The sequence below is a fragment of the Parasteatoda tepidariorum genome, chromosome 7 (assembly GCF_043381705.1).
Source record: "Parasteatoda tepidariorum isolate YZ-2023 chromosome 7, CAS_Ptep_4.0, whole genome shotgun sequence".
Classification (NCBI taxonomy): Eukaryota; Metazoa; Arthropoda; class Arachnida; order Araneae; family Theridiidae; genus Parasteatoda; species Parasteatoda tepidariorum.
Genome location: NC_092210.1, coordinates 80,237,566 through 80,252,116, shown reverse-complemented (window position 1 = coordinate 80,252,116; position 14,551 = coordinate 80,237,566). Strand labels below are relative to the sequence as shown.

General features: G+C 28.5%; 1 protein-coding gene across 1 annotated transcript in view; it reads left to right on the top strand.

The window, feature by feature from the left end:
- The window catches only part of LOC107446012 (kielin/chordin-like protein), a gene marked incomplete in the record, with an annotated part of 171,960 nt that overhangs the window by 130,750 nt on the left and 26,659 nt on the right, over positions 1 to 14,551 (top strand). Inside the window, 1 exon segment of the mRNA XM_071183690.1 lies at positions 10,197 to 10,301. Coding sequence (XP_071039791.1) covers positions 10,197 to 10,301 — 105 coding nt within the window.

Here is a 14,551-nt window from a genome sequence, read left to right as displayed (position 1 = left end):
TTTTTTTCAAAATTCCAATTTGTTCGAAAGTTATAGTAAGTTTAAATGCTTTTTGATAAATTTTTTTCAATTTCTTTGTTTTGAATATTGATTTTAATGTAATTCATTTGCAGTTGTAAAAATTGTTTTTACCCTTACGAGATCTTTATTTCGTAAGCTCGCGTTTGCGTAAGTATCAATGAAAAGTAATAAGAAAGAGAGAGATTACATGTTACCAGATATAGATCTTAACATTGATATTGAAATTTTTAAGAATTTAAAAACTTATTAAAGAACGATAAAAACTGTACCTTAATTAAAATGTCTATATTTCTTCTTATGAATTCACACAATTTCTATTCCTCAGGTTAAATTCTTTTTTTCGAGTACTAATGATTATTTTTTAATAATAGGTCTCTTTCATTTCGATGGGCATTTTAACAAATTGTTCTTACATAAAGCTACAATAGTTGTAACAAAATGCTCCGTGTTTTCGTGGAAAATAATGACCTTTAGAAAAAGAAAAAAAGAAGCAATGAGAAGTGAGTGGGGAAGGGGGGGTTTCAAAGCCTCGTAGTTTTAAAAAATTATGTGAAATTCTTTCAATTTATTTTGAGAAAATATTTACATAGCATTAACATAACAACTGGAAAATCAACAGCTGTAATCAGTTTAACTAAGACTATATGAACCCAATCTTTTGTACACCTAATTTATTTATTTTTATACAAAGTATCTTTTATACTCCCAGTATTTTATTTTCTACTTATTTGTGCAGAACCATAGAGTGAATTAGGTCTCCTTGTTTTTATTCATTTTTTTTTCTAATTTAAAGCATTCATAGAGTGGCATTGTTTTTATCAAAGCATTTTATTTATAGCAAGTCGCATCTTGGGCGTTTTGCAACGCCTCCAGTCTGAATTGTATTTAAAGGAAACTATGTATATCGAAATGAAAATAATTTACACCATTTTAATAAGGCTTTCTGTTCATTTGTTAAGGAAAAAAATTAACAATTTCAAGTGTGTTTGTAAATATGATTTTTCAAGTGCTTCTAAAATATGATTTTTCAAGTACACAAAACTTTTTGTCGTATCGTTTGGAAGGTTTTCCAATTTTTAGAAGGTCTTTCGATACATGTTCGCAGGCCACATAGAGCTGCTTATGAGAGAAGCAAAGATTTTACAGATTTAATCCACACACTTGAAATAACTGTCCTTGTGCTTGTAAGATGGATACTGTAAGTTGCATCATACACCCGTTTCGGATTCACAAGTTCATACATGAAATATGATTTGAAAGCCAGGCTTTTTTTCAATTTGACATGAATAGTGAATGAATCATTTATATTGCGTGGAAGACAGTCTACGGTCTTGTGCAAGTTATTGGGTACGTTGACAATGGATCCTTTTATCCCTAACTCCCAGTTCTCGTATTTGCATGAAAGGGCTTTGGAGAGTCACCATTCGCTCTTTGATAGGGTTTAATTCTCTAAACCACTTTGGTACTTTTGTGAGGGACAGGCTTCATGCTTACGTTTGCGAACGGAATCCTTTTCTTTTTCCGTGTGTGTGAAACGCTTCAGGTATTTCCGCCTCCGCACTTTGGCTTTTTCAGCCTCGGTAAGTTTAGGCCTTGGCATCGTTTTTTTCTTGCTTCAACTGTAACTTTTGGGACCGTGTCAATCAGTTTGGACCCTTTTTATTTGTAATATTCTCCTGAATTAGTATTGAAAATGATCCAGTTTGAACTATTGGTTAGAATTTTATGATTCTTAATTAAAACAATAAAAGCAAATCATGAAATTCTCTTTTATTCACAACTCAAGAAGTGCTTATGGGGACTCTCTGGTGCCATATCTCAAAAATAAACTCACCAACTTAATGCATAACAAAATTAAAAGCGAAAAAAAAAAAAGAATTCTAAGAAAATCATCAAACAGCAGAGGTCGCCATAGCAACGCATGCGCACTGTTTACTATTACTCTTGATTATTGTAGTTGAAAAGTGAGGACGCCATGAAATCCAAACTGAGACCCATTTTGCCAAAGGGTAATAATTGTTGAAATCTTTTAATAAAATTTATCTTATGCCTTGGTATGTTTCAAAATACTAATTCGGTGACGGCACGATAGTTTCTCACCTGATAGTTTTTCACCTTCATGAAGAACTCTCTTATGTTTAATTGGAGCTACAAGCTAGAATAAAAACTGTTTGCAATTTAAATTGCACAATTTTTTAATGTGAATGCCTATGAGAAAAATTTCACTTGATAGAATACACTTATCTACAGTGACTACATATCTACAGTGACTTTCCCCGAACAATCAGTATGACATTGCTCCCGGTTGGATAGTTTAGAATGGACACACAGTCATAGTCATTAAACCTGACTGGTCATTATCTATTTATATTAATCTATAATATTAATCTATTTATACTTTATATTTTTTATATTCATATCTTTGTCTTTATATTTTTACATTTATACTTTATAATTTCATTAACAAAGGTGAAGGTACTAGGTAAAGTTGTTGAACTTACTATTAATTCTAACGAAAGATTCATATCAGATTAAACATCCCGTACTACAAGTATAATTCACCCTCTATGAATGTCCAATTGGTATATCTCGGATAAAATTATTTTTGTCAAGATTTGCTATTTAAACAATTAATAAATTACAAGAAACAGTAAATTAGATTGAATATTGATAAAATGACAGCATTAATTTACATAAATATCGTTAACTGCTATTCAAACTAAAGCTCTATTGTGATAAAAGTTAATAGCGACCGAAAAGTTTTGAGATACTTTTCTTTCAGCTATTACACAGCTAATTTCGTATAGAATTTAATTAATTTGGTACCAAGTTAAAACTGGAAGTTGTTGAAGTACAATATTAAATTACCCATTTCTCTAATTAAATTTGTTGTCTGAGTATAGTATATTGTCTATTGAACATAGCGTCCGTATAATCTAAAAAAATATGTTTAAATTAATCTCCAATTTAAAACAACGTTGTGCTTATCATGAGCTTCCATCACATTTTATTAAAAGCCTCAGACTTAAGATTCTGAAAATGTGTCAGTTTTGAAGGAAAAATATCACAGTATTTTTTGCATTTTGAAATTTCATTTAAGCATAAAAAATTATAATATTTACTTGGGAATATAGTTAAATTCATATTTTTAATTCTAAATTTATATAAAATTTTAAGACAACTTTAGCAGTTTTTTTTTAAATATCACTTTTGACACAGTGTCATTGTTCAACATTATGATGTATTTCATAAATGACTCTTTTTTTATAAGATGTTTTAGTAAATTGCAGAATATTTAAACTTTATACATTACAAAGAGCCAGTAATTCTAAATTCTTTGTACAAAAGCAATAGTTATTTCGTGATATAATTATTTTTATCCTATCCATTTATAGTTCACTTTTCATTTTATTTTTATTTAAAAAATCTTCTGATATTTTATCACTAAAAAATAATGAAACCTTATTAATGCCGCAGTAAATTTTAATGAATGGTATTTTTTAAGCTAGCTTGTAATGTTCTGAATGGTTTAAATTAATAAAATTTTAAATGTCTTCTATTGTTGGAAACAGGGTCTATATTATTTAAGTTCCAAACAAGTTAATCAAGAGCAGAATCTCACTTGAAAAGTTTGACCTTAAAAAGAATCAAGAATTATCATGTTTTGCTATCTCTAACCTAAAAATTGAATTTTAAACACATGAAATATACAGTCGAGCGAAACATTAATTTAAATTTTATTTAATTTAATAGTCGTTTTTATTCCATTCCAAATAGCCTATTACAATTTGGTATATTTGATTTAATTAAATAATTAGAACTCAGCGACTTTAAAAAAAATTTAATTTTAATTTATTTTTTACAATTTTTTTATATTTTATATGTAACGCTGTTGATACGTATAAAAACAAAGTTACGAAATATAAGATGGCTCAGACATTGTAGAAGAAAACTTTTAAAAGTTTTTTTAGTTGTTTAAAGCTCTCAGTAGGTCAACATATGAAACATTTAGAGCTAGAGTGAATCAAGTTCAAAAATCAATATGTCTATTTCTCTTATGTGGTTATAAATAGAGGTGTATTTTATAGTCTCCGTTCGCGATACTGAAAATGTTTTGCTAAGTTGACACTCTGTTTTAATGCATGTTGGCTGTAATTAAAAGAAACTGATTATCGTATTTGAGGTAACTATGATATATTTTATGTAAATTATACGCTATTAAATAAAGCGGCATCAATATTTGTACTACAAAAAATGAAATGTAATATTAGGCTCTTATGATGCATTTTAACTACTATAATATTAAGTAAACATTAGAGAGGGTAAAAAAAAAGTTTTTGTATTTCAGGACGCTTTAGTTGCAGAAAAGTTGCCTTTTGTAATAAGAACAAAGAACTTTCCTTTGCGCATTGTATCTAAAATTAAAAGAAAAATAATCTTGAAAAAAGTGTGCGTTTTAAAATTTGAAGATGGTTTCACATACAGTCTACCCAAATAACCATATACTTTCTTAAATTGATTCGTAACTCAGTACAAAGTATGTTTATAACTCAGTACAAAGACTTTCAATGGAGTTGGATTCTTTGGCTTACTGCGTTTTTGTATATACATATCTATGGAGAATGACAATCTATGGTAACCTATGGCTACCATACAAATTTATATGTCAATATACCATAAGCCTATGGTAACCAAAGGAATTTATATGACAAGACGTCATAAGTACATGGTTACTGAAGAAATTTGTAAGGGAATCATATGGCAAGATACCAAAAGGCTTATATTAATCAGATAATTGTGTGGCATTTAATGGCGGGATACCATAGCCTTATGGTATATTTAAAGGGAAGTACCATAGGTGTATAAGAAAGTAATGGTAAACACACTACGCGCATGCGTCATTCATATGGGAGAGAGGCTATGGTTACGGAAGGCTTGTTTTACTGCGACTATCTAGCTTAATTCTGCGTTTATTAAACAAAGATTGCTGTAGCTAGCTCAGATATCTCTAGCTTCATGCTGAACAAGTTTGGCATTTCTTCCGGCAGCGTGGGAGGGAGATTTAATATCATCTTTAATATCATCAGAGTGCAAAGGGTTAACCCTTTGCACTCTGAGACGCGATCAACAGTTACTAGATTATAAATTTTTATACCTTAATTATTAATAACCACATTATTTTAAGAATTTTAAAAATTATATAAAAATACGGTATAATGCGTTTCGAATGATTTATTCAAACAACATTTTTAAGTACTCGGAATGTCTTGATATAGAGCATTCCAATTAGAATTAGATTGTTTATCATCGGTGGTATAAAATTCTGTCGACCAACAATATCTTCTGTACATTAGGCTCCGCGAAGTAAAGAGTTTGGCTGTGAGTCCCTCTTATAATTCAAGTTCCAGCGTTCTGGGTAAAAGGGGTAATTTTAGTTAGTCCCTGAGCCTAAAATATTTCAATTTGTCCATTCACGAGAAACATTTAAAAAATGGAATTTTCTCAGTAGTTTGGAGTTCATATTAATGAAACTGCAAGCGATTTTAAAGATAGCGTCTGTGATATTTGCTTGCTTATAGCTCTCATAAATCAAAAATAAGTATATTGCACGTTTTTAGATATTTAATCATTTATTATTCATTATGTCTGATAAACTCAATGATCAATTGGAGCATGGTAGCATAGACGGAATATGTCACCAAATTTGTATTTTTTAGGTAATATAAAACTACGCATTTACATTTTTTATGTAATTATATTTTTAAAACGTATTTCCTTACAAAAATAATTTCAAATCAGCGGTGTTTGAAATTAAAAAAAAATTGTACAAAAAAGTAAAAACAATAATGAATCAGAGCTAAATCGTTTAGGAGAAAGGTAAAGAGTTACCATTTTTTATTGACACCAATAGGGCTTAATTAATTTTTTTAATAATTGTAAAGATAGAAAATAAACAAACATTGTTCTGAAAAGCATAATTAATGGAGAAATGGCACTAATTAGTTTAGAAGAGAAGCAAATGCCCACCATACTATTTTTGGCTCTAATAATGCTTAATTAATTTTGGTAATAGATTCTGAAACAGAAATTAAAAAAAAAAAAACTATGCCCTAAATCGGGAAATTAATGGAGAAATGCTACTAATTTGCTTATGAGAGATGTAAAAATGTCTCCCTACTGTTATGAAGCTATTAAAGGTCAATTAATTGTGATAATAAAAAAAAACTATGCACTAAATAGAAAAATTAATGGAGAAATGCTACTAATTCGTTTAGGAGAAATGTAAAAAAATCACCATATTATTATGAGGCTAATGATGCACAATTAAGTATGGTTTAATAATTATTAATTTTGATAATAGGTACAAATTAAAATGAAATTATCAGCTATGTACTAAAAAGCAAAATTAATGGGAAAATGGTTCGAATTCGTCGAGAAGGAAATAATAAATTACCATACTTTTATTGACTTTAATGGAGCTTTATTAATTTTAGAAAAATACACTTTTAGTATTAGGATAATTAGTGCGATTTTAATCAATACCAAATATACTAAAGTAGGTGAAATTAGTTTATTTGGCACCTATGAAAACTGTGTTAATACTGTGCAATTTTTAATATAGATCATGAGGAAAGAGGTGTCTTATGGAAAGTGATAAATGCCAGCGAAAATCGCTTAATTGTGGTAAATTTTGACTATCACAAGTTAGTCTCGAGTAATGATATCATTCTCAAAAGGTGCTGAATACAGTAAATCGTTATTTTTATTGGATGAACTATTAAATACGCGCCTCGCTTAATCTCATACCGTAAACCTACCAGCAAGAACAAAAACTAATAATAAATAAATAAAAAATTACTGTAGTCTAGGTAACACATGTACCCTATTCTTTTGAATACTTCATTTATCCTGACATTAATATATAAGTATATCCCTCCTCCGTCATAACCCTTCGAGATCAATATCTTAAAATCATATTTATGCAGTGTAATGTGCGCTCTCTTAAAAGGCAGACATCGTCTAATATTTACTTTACTATCTACTTATTTATTGTATCATTACTATTTATGCAATCTTTGTAAATATTTGAATCGAAGTTGGATTGAATAATTTCTTAACATTAAAATATTGTCAGACAAGCATAAAATCAACGCATACATGAAAATTAAATATTTATATTCGAATTTATTTGTTTTAATGAGTACTTTGTGGGATGTTTTACGATTCAATTTTAACGATAAATCTGCTATCTAATTAATTTTTGTATATAATAATATCTAAGCTCTATAAAGACAGCAGCTTGGCCTTTCCTATTTAATTAATATTTCTAATGATGAATGATTATGGCTCTAACACGATAGAAATATATTTAACCATAAACTGAATCCGTGAAAAAAAACACATAATTGCATTTAAAGACTTATAAAAGTATTTTAACTAAATTTGCAAATCATGTGTAATTCACGATTCAAATTTATTATATTTCATTCATTTTTAATGAAGCCCTGTGAAAAATAGTGAAAATGAAAATAAGCACCATGTTTATCAAGCAGAGTGTTGGAATTATTAAAGCAAATTTCAAATAAAAAATTCTATTTTTTTGTTCCTGGTATTTCGGAAAGTATCAGAGATGTGAAAAATTATTTATAGAAAATGGAAGTTGGTAGAAGTATACAGTTTAATGCGTTCTAATTAGAATATGAAAAATTTATTCTTATCAAGTTTCAAAATTAAATTTGAAAGTTCGAAGAAATGAAGCCGCTGACAGGAAAAGAGTAGCAGAAAAAAAATTCTTTTCTTTGCAGCTCATATCGTTTTGTATGAAAAATATTTACTCACGTGTCTAATTTTGCCTCCCCCCCTTTTTTTTTTCTTCTGTTTTTAAGCAGCATGCAGCAAAGCGTACAACTCTATCTATTTTTGTTTTAATTAAATTGAGTTTTTAAATCTTCGCTACTTTTATTATCTTGAAAACATTCTATTATTTAAAAGGTATTTTAAGGAAGCGTGTAACATAAAACTTTTTTTAAAATCAACCCTCTTTAAACTGGAATAAAATCATCAACAATTCGTTTAACGTGTAAAATTTTTAAATATGCGTTTGAATAAATTTGTATGAGTTATTCAAATGGTAAATTAATCCGATTAAAAAGTAATATATTTATTTTTTCTTTTAATTTACAAAGTAAATGATTTAGTGCTGTAATAAAAACAACTTAATTTAGACATGAATCCACAAAACTAATTGAAAATAAAATGCCCTGGATGTTAAAAAGAGGGTTAAAACTATGCGAAAGCACCATTTTTGTGTTTATTTAAATTATATATGTATAAATATTTCAAATATTATGTAAACAAATTGTTGAAATTTTAAATAGAATAATATTTGTTTTTGAAGTAAAATTTTGTTAGTAGCAAGATGATTGGAATTAATCATAGCGTGTGAGGAAAGAAATATTTCTAATTATTTTACGAATAAACAACGTTCACAATAACTCATGGAAAGCTTTCCATCGTTCTCCCATTTCAATTTTAAAAATCAATTAAAAAATGTGTTCATTTCAGATCTGTTTTTGACAGTAAGAGATGGATTATTTCTTTATAAACTGATGGAAATCAAAATGAGTTTTCTGCAAATGTTCTATCTAAAATCTTATTGCTGTTTTATTATTATTATGTAAAAGAAATATTTTTCGCTTTTTCTAATTGTTTTTATCTTTAAATATTCAGGCATCCAAAAGATTTTCAATTCGTTTTATATACTTCCCCTTTAGTTTACGAAAACTCAGTACTTAAATTGATTTTTTTTTGCTTCCTGACACACAAGATTTGTGTTAATAATGGAATTTTTTAATTATCAAGGGGATTCCCCGCACAACTCCTTGAACTGTTTATGCAGTTTTTTCTTCTTTACAATACATAGCAATTTCTAATCTCGCTAGGGTCGTTCTTCTTAAGAGCTTCTGTCATTGATACTGACGACTTTGCATGCATCGCGAAAAAAATATTTTTATTTAATATTACATCATAAAATTGATTTTACGATATGAACCAATTAATGAAACATAATTTAACAAGGAATACATGAGGAAATAATGTTAATTGTATAACGCATATTTAATCGTTAATACTATGATTTCCAAAACTGTACTTGAAATGACTTAACTAAAAAAATATTTAAAAATATGGCTCTTTGCCCTGCTCACTCACTCAATGCTTGCACAGTTTATATTGAAACGCTTCGCCTGCTGTTTAATGCGCTTGGTCTTGTTTAATACTCTAGATTCTCTTCTCTAATGTGTTTTTAACTTAATATTCATTATATAAGAGCTCCTTGCTCACTGTCACTCATCAACGCAAAGACATGTTTTCTCAGTTCTTTTTGGAACAATTCACAATCTAGAATTGATAATCGATAAAGCGGTAACACTTCAAAGCATTGGAAGGAATTCATATTCGTTTGTAAATAAGCGTAATTTTACAATTTAATTGCTTCATAATTAATTTGGGCAAACTGTGTGAAACGTATTGTTTATCTCCAGAAGTAAGTTTACTTGGCAGAAAAAAAAATTATAATTCTTCTGTTAAACTGAATTACTTAGTTTTCGCTAAACTGAATTAGTCAAAAACTTATGTTCTTTAACTAAAATTATTTTTAATGCTTTACCCCTTGCTGCTGTTGTTTGCCAACCTTCGATACTATTGCAAATTTCTTACGTTAAAAATGCTTAAAATGATTTTTTTATGTAAAAAAATGTTCAATTGTTAAAAAATTCAAAATAAAATTATAGTTACATATATAGAGATATTATTGAGAGATTAATACAAAGAGATAAATTTACTTTTTGATAAAAGTAACCTCATTTTTTTTTTCAATTTTTAGTTAAATTATTTATCTAAAATGCATGATGTATTTTTAAGAAAAAAATATATATTTTATTTTCGCTTGTTATACTTCTTTTAGTCCTTTTCATGTAATGATGAGGGCGAATGTTTCAATTTTACACAACATTTGCTCAATTTAATAACAGAGAAAACGTTACTGTCTACGTTAAAGGGTTAAATTAGTGTCTAATAATTATTTTATGCAAAGTATAACCTGTTTCTTCTATTATATTATGCAATCGATTTTCTTTTCTTTTTTTTCATTTATCTTTTCTTTTAAATAATTCTAGCATTCCGAAGACTTCAATGTTCACCACTTAGATGTCCTGTTGGATGCCACACAGATTATACTATACAACCATGTCCTCGATGTGCATGTGACACAGACACTTCTGGTAATTGCATTCTCCGAATAATTTATCTGTATAATGTAATTAAGATGTTCAGTGCGCAAAAAAAAAATGGTCTACCCTGTATAACTTTTGATCTAATGACCGGATCTTCACTTTCTGGGACTCAATCTTCATGGTTTGAAGCGGTGACCTCAAATATGCTAATTAACTAATGCAGACAATATTTTAAGTCACGAAATCAGACACAAAAACGTACTTTCCCCCTTTTTCTTAACGGATACGGACTTCTGACCCCCAAAATAGGGGTAGCCGTAACCCGGGAAATAGGGTCCTAGTAGTTTGGTCTGGAGAGCGATTCAAAGTTGGCAACCCATTGATGTTAATTTTACTTTTTGGGTATTTCCCGATATCTCAAGAACTTTTCAAACGTGTTAAAAAAATCACACAGTTAAAAAATTAGTTTTTCTAAGGAAAATTCGATAAAATTCTAGAAAAAAAAGCTTGAATTGTAAGGTCTAAAATTTTTACGTCATATTAAAGTACGTATGTTTGCATGGCAAAATACAAAATTTGGGGGAAATCGGCAGAATACTTCCTGATAAATCGAATTTTAAATGTTCGACTTCTTTAAAATTCGATTTCTCAGGTACTATTCTGCCGATTTCCCCCAAATTTTGTATTTTACTACTTAAAATTGCACACTTTACGATGAGGTAAAAATTGCATAACTTGGAATTTAAAATTTTTTCGACTATTTTTAAATAACATAATAATAAATATTTACTAGAAGTTATTTTTTATTTGGCCTGATCCTTGAAAAGACAAATTTTTATAATTATGTGCAAAAACGTTCTCGAGATATGACGAAATACGCAAAAAGTAAAATTGACATTAAGGGGTCCAAACTTCGGATCGCTCTCCTGAACAAATAGTACCATACTTTTCAGAATGCGTCTACCCCCTAAATTTTGGTAATAAGAATTCCAAATCCTTTGAAAACAAGGATGGGAAGTTCGTTTGGTGTCTTATTTTGTAACTTTTAATATTGTCTTCACTAATTCATTAGTATATTCAAGGTTTCCCTCTTGAACCATTAAGTTTGAGTCCTAGAGCGTGAAAATCCTATCATTAGGATCAAAAGTTATTCATTGTGGTCTGTTTCTATGACGTCTTGTACCTCTACAGTGAGGACTCATATTTACTCACTATCTATATCATTCAAATAATGCAAAAAAAGTTTCATTATTTTTCAAGGAAGACAATTGAAAGCAACCAGTCATTTTAGATAGAAATTACAATCAGACACAACGTCCTGATATAGCTTGAGAAATTCTTCATGCTTTTAATGCATCAATTTTATGCCAAAAAAATTTTTTGATGTGTTATTATTGTTGAAGTTTGCAGGCTGAACATCAATAGATAAAATCGGTCATTTTAGAATTGCAATAAAGGAAGTAAATTTGAGCATTAACAAACGATTCTCAATGGAATTTATTGCAGCATGAAGAATGGAAATAAATTTCCAGAATGATTATGAGTGAAATTGAAACTTTCCATAAGTGCCTTAACAACTTAAATATTGCATCAATCGTTATTTAAATTAAGGAATTTCATTTGATTATAAGACACTGGGTTCAGCTTTAATAGAGAAGGGAAAAATTGCTTACTGAACCAAAGTAAAACATAGACAAAGTTCATTGCTGCCAAATTTTGCTATTGGTTGAGAAAATAATTAAAAAACGATAATAATGTAGGAATAAAAATAACGGTAACATTTCTAAGGTGCAACTCTCAATTTCGTTATTATCATTGAAAAGTTTATTTCTTATTAGTTCAAAAAATTAAGCTAAATTCTCCGTCCTTATTACATATGCATAACGTTTAGAAACTATCGTAGAAAATAAAGAAATATGCACATTATATGACGCTAATTAATGTATAACAGAGGAAATAACAAAACGTTTATCATATATGACAAAGAGTAAAAAGCGATTGAAAACCAGTTTAATTGTAGAGGGTAAATTAAAAGAGGGTAAATTAAAAGAGGTGAAAGGCGGTGAGGTGATGGAAAATTTTACCAGTCCCCCCCCCCCTTCCTGTAGTGTTTTGATGTTTTTCATCCTGCTTTTATCGTTACTTCTTCATACATTTATGATAACGGTTTTTGTTTTGATGTGAGTTTTTTTCAATCAGTTTTGTTCAGAACTTAAAAACACGTTTTGTCAAAATTGTGTCAATTAAATCCTTCTCGCTCCCGTGATATTGACGGGCTGGAGTGTTCAGTAGTAACGCGGCCAATAAGAATAAAACTAATTGATTTCTTTTGCCCGGAAAACATTTTATTCTCATTTTATTTCACACACCTGATGGCAGTACCTCGATATTTTTAAGGTAATTGTAGATAGTTAGTTTATTTTAAACTAGTTGCAGCACTAATCAAATACGTAATACAAATACAAAAACAAAAAAAATAGGCACTTTTATGACCGTTTTCTTGAAAATTAACCGATCGTTAAGGGGTTAAGCTTTGAAAATGCTTTATTGGGTTGAACATCATCCATTTGTTCAGACAAATTCAAAATTTTCGTAACTTAAGATCCCTTATAACATTTTATTAGCTTCGGGTTTTATTTCATTTTCGCATTTAAAAGATATAACACAGTTCTTTTTGCATTGTTATAGAAAACTTAAATTTTCCTCGTTTATGTATCTTAAATTTAAATATTAAGTAACTCGTTTATATATTTAATTATATATTTTTATTTTGTAGACTTACAGGCCGAACTATAACAATAATCGTTGCATACGTAGAGTTTGAACACAATCAATGATTGAAATAAGATATCAAGAAGGTTTTATTTTGATAAAAAATTACCAGATAAGATATTAAATATGTTTTCAGTCATTCGATCTAGTAAAAAGGGAATTTTATTACAGCTTCTTTATCTTGCATATTTTTGATATGAACAGTCTTTTTCTGAAGGAATAACTTTATTTTAAATCAATTTTATATGAATGGGGAAAATTCTGTACTACTTGTTTGTATTCGCAAACATTTGTTTTTCTTTTGTTGTGCTAAGATCATATTTTTCAGGTATGTATTTATGAAAGATGTTGCTTGCTAAAAAAATTTAATCTTTATTATTCTAATGTGGTATCGTAAATAAATAATTTCATGAATAGTATTTTTAGAAGGTATTATAAATAACTTTATTTGAACTTTTTTACTCTACATGAGAAAGACTCTTGACCTATTTGTGTGTTTAATAAACATTTTTGTTTTCACTTATTTCATATTTGCTAAGTGTACTCACATATTATCAAATAATGCAGTAATATCGCATTGTAAATAATTGTTAAAGTCTGTTTTAATATGTTATCTCTACATTTATCTGAAATTGTTTTTGTATGAATGGGAAAATTCTATATCTGTTTGTGCTTACATTGTTAAGCATTTGTTTTCCTTATAAAGCAATAACACCCCCAAAAAAATAATGGGCGTAATAATTTGAGGAATGTTATCCTTTAAAAAGAGTCGTGAAAGTAATAAATAATTATTTTTTAAAGTTAATAAATGCAAAATAAGTACATAAAGTGTGAAATATGCATCTAAAATGCCTACAATACCATTTTTGATCAATAGCATACTTCTAGATAAATGGCACATACTTTAAAAACAACATATAATTAATACAACCATTAAATTATTTTAAGTTACTCATGAACTTAAATTTACCCCCTTAGTTAGTTGTTCTCGAGAATTAGCCTTCCAGTTCATATTTATGGAAAATTGTTAAGTTTAATTAAATACTGTCTTTCTTTCACCACCAGTTCAGTCACCTTTGACATCCTCTTTGCATTATGGTGTTATGGAATTTAAATAGTTCATTAAAGACAATTATACTCGATTCTAAATTTTATAATATTGAGCTAATCCCCGCAAATTCTAAAAAAATTGAAAGGAAATTAACCGGAAATTAAATTCCGTTTCTGAAATGCACTTGACAGAGCCGGAATTCACATAAAAGTTGAAAACTGAATTTCAGAGTTCAAGAAACCGATTTAAATAAGTAAAAAATATTTAGTCACTTGTTTTTTTTCTCTCGAGGAAATGAAGATAATAAATGTATGAATCATAAAATTCTTTAATTGGGTATAATATGAAAAAAACACAACTACTTCGATTTAGTAGGAACAACATATGACGCAATGCTAAACGAATGGAATTTAGTTGTTGTTTATTTAGTTATTGTTATTAGTAGTTGTTGTTATTTGTTTTAGTTGTTGTTGTT